The sequence below is a fragment of the Oryzias latipes genome, chromosome 21, assembly GCF_002234675.1.
Source record: "Oryzias latipes chromosome 21, ASM223467v1".
Lineage (NCBI taxonomy): Eukaryota > Metazoa > Chordata > Actinopteri > Beloniformes > Adrianichthyidae > Oryzias > Oryzias latipes.
Window position 1 is genome coordinate 14,939,073 of NC_019879.2, and position 12,449 is coordinate 14,951,521.

A 12,449-nucleotide genomic window follows, 5' to 3' on the forward strand; every position below is an offset into this window, starting at 1 on the left:
TTGTACATTCATCTACACAGTAAATGCTTTAAGTAAAATATTTCCATGAGCAGCACTAAAAAGAGCATGCCATATGTCTCTGACATTACTGACTGGTGGTTCTTATTCTTAAATTAATTTACATAAACATCACTGTTGATAATTAGGATTACAGGTTAGACCTGAAAAACTATAAGAAAACTGTTTACAAAAATAAAAACGGTTAACATTTTATTTAAACTGGTTTACAAAGGAGACAAAAAACCTTAAAATAAAACTTGGAGCAGCTTTTTAAATGCTAAACTATAGGGTAAAAAATGTATTTCCAACTAAAGCTGGGGTGAAGAGTAAAAACAGAACAACAATTTTCCAACTGTTCAAGAATGATCCTTCCTTATTTTTCCTTTTTTCAAGTGAGTAAACTTTCTTGCCAAATATATTCGTCTATGTTTTAAGATAAAATTAGGGTTTGCAGGAAAGGTGCGGATAAGGGAGGAGCTGGACTTTCTCGATAAACGTTTTCTATCTGCTAAAAATGTATAATGTATCACTGATATAGCTGCCTTAGTTGGAGAACAAATAAACTGTAAATATTTAACCTACAGAAAAGCAATGTTCCAGATATGACTCATTATGCAGTTAATCTTAAGAGGAAACTGATTAACAGAGTGAAGTAAAACATTCAAACTTACAAAATGTCTCTCTCTTACAGGCAAATAACACCAGAACTGGATAAATAACCCCACCGAGCTGTATTTGCGACACCTGACGCAGACAAAGCCGTTAGTGTTTCTCCCGCCAGGAATATTCAAATGCTAACGTTGTGTGTTTGCAACAGTGAGACAACATGTCAGAAAAACTCTGCGAGAAGGCAGTTTATTCTTGCCGTTTATTCAGTTGAACTTGAGACCAAAATGACACAGAATACTTGGTTATAGTCTTGTTAAAATATAACATAGTCCCCCCCCCAGCACCCTATGAATTCAGTTGCTAGCTAAAAGTCGACGTTAGCAAGAAAACAACATCATGGCAGCTGTAGTTAGGTGTTTTCTTCCTGCACCTCTTGCGACACAGTTGAAAGATAATATTTTTTTTTAATTAGATTGGCCAAAAACAAATTTTAAAAATGAGAACTTACCAGAGAGGACAGTCCTTCATTGAGCTGCTTCGTGCTTGCTCCGTTTCTCCTCGAAGGCGTGGCCTGTCTTTCCGGTGTTGTTGCACTAGCTTTTTAAGAATGCTCAACATAAAATCAAGTTTCACCAACTTAATATTTTGTTGTTGTTGAGTGAACACAAAATTGATGGTTAAAAATGTGCAATATATTAAGTTCTGACCACTTTAATACAATTTGAGTTCAACTCACTTCTTTAAATAAGTTAACAACTTACTATTATAACTTTATCGAGCAAACTTAAATATTTGTGCTTAAAATTTTGTTTTTTTTAAGTTCTACATACTAACCCCATGAATCATTTGTTAGAGTGTATAAAGCAGGATGTTAACAGTGTGCCATACAGCAGACTGTGGTAGGGATTTCAAATTAAGAGCTGGAACATTTTTTTTTTAATTTTTGGCCAAATACAAGGCGAGGAAATCAGAGTGACATCACACGCAAACACCTGGAATGGTACGCAGCTTTAAGGGGCCTATACCATACTTTTCTTAAGCTTTTTATAGTAAACAATATCCATGTATATATTAATATATTACCTTTGGCACACAAAACAACACAGTTTTTGAGTTCTTTTCCAGAAGAAGACTCAATCTCTGAGGCTCCGTCTTTCGATCCGTGTGGGTGTCGTGATGATTTCATGATGTCAAAGAGTCAGCCTCTACAGTGTGTCTGCTTTTCACCTAAAAAAACAAACAACATCCAAACTTGTGCAAAAATGGATTGGCATATCGTGCATATCAAAGAAAAGAGTTTAGTCGATCACTGCTAGCTCCACAGAGAAAGTGCCTGTGCATGGGGTCGGTATGCATGAATATTTTGTATGACATTGGCCCTTTAACCGTGTTTCTAGATACGCTGTTGAGTGTTAATAGACATTTTTCTGTGATCTGGATTTTTTTTTTTCAGGTGACTGGCTGGGTGGAAGACAGATATTCTCCTCCTGCTTTTGAAAAACTCCCTTCACAGGACGGCTCTCACAATCCTCACCATGGAGTCCACCAAAGTCCAGTCAGAAGGAGGCCTCAATGTCACACTCACCATACGTCTCCTTATGCATGGAAAAGTAAGCAGATAAACAACATTCTAGATAATGTACAACTTATTCTGTTTTTAAAAGCATGAGGATCATCCCCCTTTATTAAAGTTTGCATGTTATTTACAGTTACTATTCCCAATTTTTTGATATACTTTTTTATTTCAAAAACAAAGAAAAAAACTGTTTTGTTTTTCTAAACTAATGCAAAGTGTATTATTTGAAAGAGGATGTAGATGGTGCATGGACTGAGTCAGGTACTTGAAATTAAATTTAGATTTTCAGAGAGAAAATGGACATGTACACAAATATTGCAAATATTAATTTGCAATCAAAAACATGAAATTCTGCCTTTTCTGTAGTTTGATTTATTTAGCAAAATTCAAAACATTCAAACTTCCACTAGCTTGCTCAATATTTTTTGAAAATCAGATAATCTTAAAATTTGACATTCTTTTGGAACTCAAAATAAATGTTTAAGTAGTTATCAAACTAAATAGCAAAAGTAAAATAAATTAACTTTTTTTTCTTTCCAAATGTTCAGTTTTAGTTTCAGCACTCTGTCCAATGGTTAAACAGACAAACTTTCCTGAGGTCAGAGGTCTTCCAGAGAACACACTCCCCTCACACAGAAAGATGCTGTCTGCCATGTTTTCTTCACTGCTTAATGTGTTCATGTCTGCCTTTCATGTTTTTAGATTTCCCAAGGCATATATAGAAGCACTGAAATATTCTCAGAAACAGTCATCGAGTATTCTGAGAATGTTTTCAAGGTTCTTAAAAATATCCTGTTCATTCTACTAATTTTTTTTAACTTGTGGTGAGTTGGATCAATTCTTAACACATTTTAATAAAATGTTTACTCTATTTATTTCAACAAATGGGTTAATGTTAAAATGGAATTATGGAAAAACAATCAGGTAAATGAGTTTGGCAACTACCAATATTTCTCTGACTAAAGGTCGCCTTCAGAGTATAATTCGCACTTTTGGGATAAATTTGTGTGACAAAATAAGTTAAAAAGAACAGAAATACCAAGACTGTCACATTTCATAATAGAGCTCTGAAAGAAAATGCCTGGAGCCAGATTCGTGAGATTTGTACAGCTTTAGCATTTCACACCAAGACCGAGCTGGGCGGTTCCCCTTCCTTAAAACATGTGCAAGAGTGGAACTCATATTAGAACATCAGTTACTTAGTTTCACCATCCCAACAAGTTGAGACTCTCTTTTGACATCAGCTTTGCTCAGTTGGCTTGTGCTGACTTTTGGTCCATTACAAGTGAGTCCACCAGCTGCTCCTGCTGATGAATGTTGCAGCATTTGTGCTGCCAGGCAAGACCTTTGCCACCACTGTCACGGGGGAGGCCTTTGGCAGTGAGATTCAGTCCCTTCTTCCAATCCCTCCTTCCGTGCTGGATCTGTCTCTTTTCAACACAAGACCCCTAAAGCAAAACATTGTTTGTCAGAGCATTCAAATCAACTTTTTCTGTACTAATAGTTTGAATGTACTTAGACATGTTTCCTTTAATTGATATGTGTTTTTTTTTCTCTAGCTGAAGCATGTTAAGCTATGGACACATCTAGCTTTTGTAGCGCGTTCAAGAAGGCACTGAACATGGGTTTTTGTACACGCTTTATATGGTATTCACACAGGTCTGTCTCTACTCAATACTAGCGCATGTAATCGCAGTTGAAAGAGGCTTAAATATCAAAGAGATGATAATCGTAAGAATCTTGCTTCAGGTTTTTTCTTTCACAGATCTATTGCAATATAATATATTTGACCTGTTGTCATATAATTTCGGTGGGGGACAATCTACAAATTTTGATTTAATTTGATTTAATTTGTGTAGACAATACAATAAAAAATCACACAGATATATCTAACTTATGCAAGAAAAAAACTGGATTGAATTCAAAGAAATAAAAAATTCTCCTCCATTATTCATTTTCAGATGATTGTTTGTGCCGTGTTTTGAAAAGGATGCTACCCATACATCACTACCAAATCTGAGTCCCTAATTGGTCAAAGTTCAACTGATGTTCAATGACCGCGTGTTTGACTTTTCATGCCGTCTTTCGCATTTTCAAGACCTGTGTGAACATAGCAACAGGTTCTCCTTTTAAAAACTTCTTCATACTTTCTTTCTTAAAGGAGGAATCAATGTGGAATTCTGTTTCAGAACTTGCATAAGCAGCTCTGAATTGACTTCTATTATGAAACTTCAAGTAGATTTTCCCTTCCTCTAAATCTTTCTGTTTTCATTGTAGGAAGTTGGAAGTATAATCGGTAAGGTAAGTGTTTTATTTATTTACCCTACCCCTGCATGTTAAATTTTCTCCCCTTTTTAAAAATGTAAATGTAGTATTGTTTTGCTATTTTTCCAGAAAGGAGAAACAGTGAAAAAAATGAGAGAAGAGGTACGTTTTAAGTGAAAGTTTCATTCCTGTCTTTACATAAATGAATGTATTCTCTTAAAAAAAGTTTTCTAAATTAGCATCTATTCAAAAATAAATTGATTTTATGATGTTTTGACTTATATTTACACCACCCTTTTCTTTAGGTTTGTTGTGATTTATTACACCACTGTGCCAACAACACTTTCACTTTAAAAATACTTTTAGCGAAAGTGAACACACAGAGAGCAGTGAAGGTGCCACCAGGAAACTTTTAGCTTGTAGCTTGCTGCTTGTACATATATGTAGTAATACTATTGCATTATAAATATTAATGCAGTTTTTTGTGATTTTATTCCATACAGTGAAATATGGTTTAGTATGAGCTGATTTTTTTTACTGTAGAAACGGAAATTACTGTGATAAAATCACGTTAAATCACGTTCAGATATTGGAAAAGAGGTAAAATCATCTCTTGATTTAAGGATGTCGTGCTCGATAGCTAAGGTTTTTTTTAAACAATAAAAAAAAAAAATTTAAAAATTGGAGTCCGGACAGCTATATCCCAATTTTGATTTGGGGGGAAAATATTCCGAGTTGTGTTTCCCAGGACTATACCCTACACACAGGTTTGTTAGGCTTTGTGGTGGCCTGTGCTCCGGCAAGGCTGCAATCCAGCTGAAGTTGATGCAGTAGAAACCACAGCCTGGAACATTCTTAGAAAGTATTGCGCAATATGCAACAACACAAAAAACAATCCTAAGAAAAGACCATGCAGGATTGTGAAATTTGATTTTTTCCAAAAAGAGGCCATCACAAGGTTTGATGACAAATAGAAAGTATAGATATGACATTTAATTGTCTTGATCACGCAAGAACATGCATGCTTTCCTCCACAGAGTGGAGCACGGATCAATATTTCAGAAGGAAATTGTCCAGAGAGGATTGTTACCATCACTGGACCAACAGACACAATCTTCAAGGCTTTTGCTATGATTGCCTACAAATTTGAAGAGGTATGATTGTCATCCTTGAAGGTATATGTGGAAGGAACAACTTCTTTAAAGTTATTCCTTCCAAATGTTTGAAAAAAATATTTTGTTTATACTTTTTTCGCCTATAATGATTCATAATGATACTTTTATTCAACCTAACTGAAGTTCATTATTGGTTGGAGTCTCATCACTCAAGCAAAACAATGTGTGTTGTTGTGTTTTAGGACATAATCAATTCCATGAGTAACAGCCCAGCAACCAGCAAGCCTCCTGTAACCTTAAGACTTGTTGTGCCAGCCAGCCAGTGTGGCTCCCTTATCGGGAAAGGAGGCTCCAAAATCAAAGAGATGAGAGAAGTATTTCAAGCTTGTTATAAAAAGTTTACATTTAATGTTTATTTCTCCTTCCTATTTAAAGCAACAATGATAAATGTAAATTACAAATGTGGAGAAAATGCTTTAGTTACAGTATTTTCTGCACTATAAAGCCCACTTGAAGCCCACATTTTTTTCAAAAAACAAAAGTGCACCTTCAAATCCAGAGGGCCTTAGAAATGGATTAATTCTGGTTGTGCTTCTGATGTCGAAGTGTGTAGCAATGTGGGATAATGTGTATTTTTAGATAGATAGATAGATAGATGACTTTATTAATCCCACAATGGGGAAATTTCATTTCTGTGGCAGCAACACGACATTCAGAAATAATCTATATAATATAACATCAATAAAGGACATCACAAATGACATTTATATTAGATAATTAAAAATATTACTAAAATTATTATGAAAAATTATTATCAAAAATTAGATTCTTATTAAATAAAAAAATGAATATTAAATATTAAATAAATACAACTGCAAAAGTGTAAAAAACATGCGGTCTGCAAAACATGTAAACTGTAAAAAAACATTACAATTCTTTTCAAAATACAGAAATAACTAATGAAGTTCACACCAAAAACAAAAACAAACAACTGTTCAGGAACAAAAAACAATTTAAAAAATTGAAAAACAACAACTACAACAAAAGTAAATGAATCAATGACTAAACAGAAAAACACCCCTGGGACCGTGGAGTGTCACTTTGACACGGTGTTGTACAGTCTGATGGCTGTGGGGAGGAATGAACTGCGGTAGCGCTCCTTCTTACACTGAGGGTGCAACAGTCTTGTGCTGAAGGAGCTGGTCAGCGCCTCTACAGTTTGGTGTAGGGGGTGGGAGGGGTTATCCATGATGGATGTCAGCTTAGCTAACATCAACATCAGCTAACATCATCAGCTAACATCATCATCATCATCATCAGCTAACATCATCAACATCAGCTAACATCATCATCATTTAACATGTTAACTATAACGTGATATATATTTGAACACTCTGCAAACAAAACTTTCTAAGTAGCAAATTAAATTATTAAATATTTGCTTTCAGAAACTATTTTTTTGCTTTAAAAGTTTGTGCCATCAAACAGCACCGACTTAGACTGCAGCAGCAAAGGAAAGCCATATATATGCTGATCGTCAATATTGGTTAAAAAAAGCATCAGTTCAGAGAGAAAATTTACCTCCTACTGCTTGTTTTTGTCCAGATGATGAAGCAAAAGGTTGTTGTAACCCTTGTGCTATCCTAGGCACTTTAACATTGGGAGTTGGGTCATCTAGACCCACTAGACAGGGCTCTGAAACTTTTTTCTTCAATGATTTGTGATCTTCACTGGTGTCCATGGATTACATGAAATCTTTCCACCTTTATCCAACTTTGTCATGGTAGGGAGAACACGTCAAAGAGGTGAGGTCATCTAAGATAGCACAAGGGTTAAAGAAGCTAGCGCAGTGGTATAGAATGTTTAAGCTATGTGACCGACTGGCCGACCGACCGACAGATCGATAGATAGGTGCCCAAAATCTGGACAATGTCCGTTGTTTGGCCACCTTCTCCACTGTGGCCAGCTTCAGTCCCACAACAGAGCTAGCCCTCTTGATGATCTTGCTTAATCGGGTAAGGTTTCTCTTGCTTGTGCCGCACCAGCACACCACAGCGTACAGCAGAGCACTTTCAATGACTGTTTGATAAAACATACTTTTTAATCCACACCCAGCAGCCAATTAAAATCAAGTATTTACCATGCACATTATAGTTTGGTGTGCCTCATATATGATGCAAGTTTGGAAAAGACCATTCATTCATTCATTGACAGTGTGCCTAAAAATGTGGTCCCCTTATAGTTCGGAAAATACAGTAGATAAACAGTAAATATTAACAGGATCAATATCAATAGATAACACATCTGCTTTACTATTTTAGCATTTTTGTCATCAGTTTTGTTTCTATAATGTCTTTTGTAGCCGTACACCACTCAAGTGCACCTATTTTGAAACCTTTTCAAACAATTCTAAAGCCAAAATGCATGCTACTCTCAGAGGGGAAGCACATTTCTCACAGACGAGTGTAAGATTCGCAGATGAAGTTGGTCGGATCTACTATTGGAAAAAAAAGTGCTTTATGTGGACTTAAGACATGAATGGGACTTTATACTGTCCCTGCACATTCAAAGTTGCTTGATAAAGCTGACAACTGTCCTATTTTACAGTTTATGCAGAGGTTTGTATGTTACCATGACAGAACATTCTGTAATAACACAACTGCTCAACCCTAAACACAAAATACATTCAAATATAATTCTGTTTTTATGAAAAACTTGATGAAAATAGACTTCTTTTCAAAAAAAATACACAATATGTTAAAATACGCTGAATGAAAAACAGCAGTTTTACATTTATTAGCCAAATGTTGCAGGTCTTCTGTTTGAAAAATACAAATAAGAAGAAAAATATTCAAACTTAGGCAGCCTGCTCAATAACACTGGCATCATAACGCCTCTTTGCAATGAGGGGCTGTGATCAAAAAAACAACATTAATAAATAACATAAAATAAACAACGTTAACAAATGAATTTAACAAATGAATCACTTTTCAATATTGCTGTAGAGGAAGAGAATGTTGCTGGATGACTGCGGTCCCAATCCTGTGAGTCCCTCTTCCAAGATGCGCCCACAGATACTAAAGGCACTATGACACTAAAGATACTAAAGATAAAACGTGCCAGCTTTGATAGCGCTGGGAAGCGGTCTTTGTTGAACTTCCACCATTGAAGCACGCTGCCTTGGTATGGGTTGTCAGAGAGCCGGGAGCTGAGATATTCAGCCATTTCATCATCTAGCTTGGTGTTTGCGGGCAGGGGAGGGTGCTTTGTTACGTTATGCGATCTGGAGGAGGCTTCAGACCGCAGTCTGTGTGGCTGCCCTGCGTGAGCGAGCTGCCGAAGTCAGGAGAACCGTGTCTCCCGGGAGAACTGTGTCTCCGAGCAGAGGAGCGGTGTGGGAACTGGCAGAGGCCGCTTTCAATGCAGAAATGCCGCGCAGTCCTTAGAAGCCATGTAAACAATAAGGTGGATGTGTGTTACCAGTCATGTCCAGACAAAATAAAAGTTGGTGTTATTTCCACATATCTACGTGCAGCCAGGATGCACATTGCGGCATTGACTGAATGAATTTTAACTGCACCCAAGGCTAAATGTTGTTCATTCCTGTCATAAAGCACGTATCCTAATCCTAACTCTTCTTCCCAGTCAGTTCTGCCAAGAATAAAGAACTGGCCTCATATATTTAAAAATTATAACAGGCACATAACCACAACAATAAAAGCACGTTTAGAAGATCATCTCACTCTATGCCGCAGCTTTGTTTGTTTACAACAGAACTCGCTATTTCTTCTTCTACGGCCAGGAATAGACCTACTGTCACGGTGAGGGGGGCTCGAGAGCAGGTAGGACCCAGATGCAGAGGCGGGAGGCAAACGGTTCCAAGACCAGAGGGTTTAATAGGACAAACAAAAGGCGCTGCAGAGCAGGATCACAAAACAAAACAAAACTCACTGTGGCGTGGCGTGAAACATGGAAAAGACAGTCTGGGACGAAGAGGCATGAAGACGTTAATGGACCAGCACAAGAGGAAGGCAGAGACAAGACTCATATACAAACAGGGCAGACAAGACACAGGTGAACATGATCAGGACAGATAGGGACAAGGAAGTAAAACTCAGGAACATGACAACACAGAACACCTTTCAAAAGAAAACAGGAAACAGAACCAAACATGACAGAACAAGAAATAGAACAAAACCCAAGACAAAACAAACTCAAACCATGACACCTACCTTACTATCTGCTGATTTAGAGGTTTTTTTTAGTCCTTCAGAGTCTACTGATTCAAGTGAGCAACAACATCCGGGAAAAAAACAGAACAAAAGCAGACAAGTAGATCTTGTGGACCAGCATACTATAGATAAGCTCTGCTGTCTTATATGTGGTGCAGATTGTCATTGTTAACAAGTTCTTGTCCCTCACAGTTACTTCATCTTCTCTAGTCAACAGGGGCCCAGGTTCAGGTGGCGGGTGACATGCTTCCCAACTCCACAGAGCGCGCAGTGACAATCTCTGGCACCCCAGAAGCAATTATTCAGTGTGTCAAACAAATTTGTGTGGTCATGCTGGAGGTATGTTGAAAGCAAAAATATTTGTCTTTCTTATTGTCCTTAAGAAAAGTCCTTAGCTAACTGAACCCATCTATAGCAAATAATATGTATTATCCTCCTGAGACCTGAGCTTTTGTTTTGAGTGCAATTTTTATTTCTCTAAGCTATTTGTCCACGTTTGTACACACGGGCTCTCAGGAGGTTAAACCTATTTTTGTATTATACTTTAGAATTTTATTGCCAGTACTATTGAGCTTGCATTTTTATCTTGTATTCCAAGATCTTTGAGGGCATAAAAACAACACAACTCTGGCTGTTGGATTTTGCACTCTGGTTTAGCCACAGTGTAAATGTAGACAGACTTGTTTGGGGCAACACCACCTCTAAATGAAGAACAGTTGTAAGTCCAGATGGCTATATAGGCAGATTGGTCTCCCCAAAAAAGTTGATGTCAAAGAAATACTGCTTTTCCTTCCTAAAGAAACTGAGTATGCAGATTTGTCGTGGCCCACATGTTCCTGCAGGGTTTCCAGTTAAGTCCTTACACCTCTGAACTTGCAGTTAATTTGAATTTACGGTTGCCTACATTTATCATTAAACAGGGAACTGAGTTTGTAGTATACCTAGATGAAAATTTTGTAAAATACACTGTGGTATGGTAAAATAATAGGTTTTACCAAAATGACGTTGCCATTTTGTGTTTGACCCTAAATCAAATCAACTCAATGGAAAGCATTTAGTCATGATACGACACATCATCAATATAAAATTTAAAAAAAAGTGTTTTTTGTGTGGTTGGACCTGACGACATACCTGTAAAGGTATGGAAGTGTTTAGGGGAGGTGGCAGTAGAGTTTCTGACTGGACTGTTGAACAAGATCTTTGAAAGTAAGAGAATGAATGAAGAATAGAAGAGAAGTGTTCGGGTTCCCTTTTTGAAGAGAAGAAAGATACGCAGAGTTGTGGAAACTATGGATGAAACTGTTGAGTTAAACAAATAAGTTATGGGAAAGGGTAGTAGAAGTTAGACTGGGATCAGAAATCAAAAATATGTTTTCATGCCAAGGAAGAGAAGCACAGTTGAAATATTTGGAGTGAGGATACTTCTGGAGAAGAACAGAGAAGGTCAGAATAAGCAGCATTGTATTTTTGTAGATCTAGATCAGTGCTTCTCAAATAGTGGGGCGCGCAGTAGTAGCGGTTTTAGGCACAGGTAATACAGGCAATTACCCGGGGCCCAAATTTAAGGGGACACGGTGGTGACAGCGGCAGCCTGAAACCTGTAAACTGCTGTCCCTGCAGCTGCACCCGTCTCCTGTCACAGCTGCGCGTGTGAGAAGGAGAGAGGAGGGATAGTGAGCTCAGGCTGCGAGGTGGAACAGCGCACGTGGAGCGCTAGATTGCGCAACACCAGGATCATCACGTGCCATCTGATTACTCAGCTCATGCTAATAATGTCTTTCTTTATCAACCAGTGTAGACATTTTTATGACGTCTCCTTATTTCCATATATATTGTCACCGCGTGAATGTGTGTATGTGTGTGTGTGTGTGTGTGTGTGGGGGGGGGGTTAAGGGGGCGCAAAACATTTTCTTTTTCATAGGGGGTACCTTGCAAAAAATAATTGAGAAGCACTGATCTAAATAAAGCCTATGACACAATACAGAGAAAAAAGCTGTGGTTTGCATCTGGAGTGGCACAGACAGGGCTCACACTACATACAAAAGAAAAAACGCAACAGCATTACCCGAAGCACAACAAAATTACCCGCAACACAACAACATAACCGCAGCAATAGCATTAATCTCAGCACTATGGAAATGAGGAGTTTTTTTTTTCCTTCCGGCGGAAAAAAACAATTCAGTTTCAAACTATTCGGCGCTCCTGATAGCTACGTGATATTTGGAAAAGATTAGGGTGTTTTCTTACTAGATAACATAATTTCGTACAAATATACCGTACGTTTGTCTATAACGTTTGTCTGTTATTATAAATTTACCCAGCTCTCCACATAGTGACATCTGCATCTAATGCTCTTTGCCTTTTTTTTTTTAATTACGACATTTAAATCGTAAACTTACAAGAAAAAAGTCATCGATTAACGAGGAAAAAAACACCAAAGTTTTCAGTTTATCGGAGCCTAGCTGGAAGATGAAATATGCGGAGCCTTTTGTGAAGCTTTATTTCCGGATAGGTTCATCTGTAAAATAAGGAGCTCAGAGACACGTTTGGGTGTAGAGGACCGCTGCAGCCTTTATTCTCCTTTTCATTCACACACCCTGAAGTTCATTTGTCACCGAACCTGTCATCCGAACACCAACGCGAAAGTAAACA

At 37.5% G+C, this 12,449-nt stretch overlaps 1 protein-coding gene across 10 annotated transcripts in view; it reads left to right on the forward strand.

The window, feature by feature from the left end:
- The window catches only part of LOC101158397 (poly(rC)-binding protein 3), a 137,210-nt gene that overhangs the window by 89,832 nt on the left and 34,929 nt on the right, over window positions 1-12,449 (forward strand). For 9 of the 10 annotated variants that reach the window (XM_020712820.1, XM_011489554.2, XM_023950555.1 and 6 more), the window contains 6 exons: window positions 2,063-2,219; window positions 4,463-4,486; window positions 4,580-4,612; window positions 5,488-5,604; window positions 5,808-5,939; window positions 10,008-10,136. In XM_020712820.1, the coding sequence (XP_020568479.1) occupies window positions 2,145-2,219; window positions 4,463-4,486; window positions 4,580-4,612; window positions 5,488-5,604; window positions 5,808-5,939; window positions 10,008-10,136 (510 nt within the window). In that variant the 5' untranslated portion in view covers window positions 2,063-2,144. The remainder of the gene's footprint in view (window positions 1-2,062; window positions 2,220-4,462; window positions 4,487-4,579; window positions 4,613-5,487; window positions 5,605-5,807; window positions 5,940-10,007; window positions 10,137-12,449) is intronic. The other variant, XM_023950560.1, reaches the window with a different exon arrangement.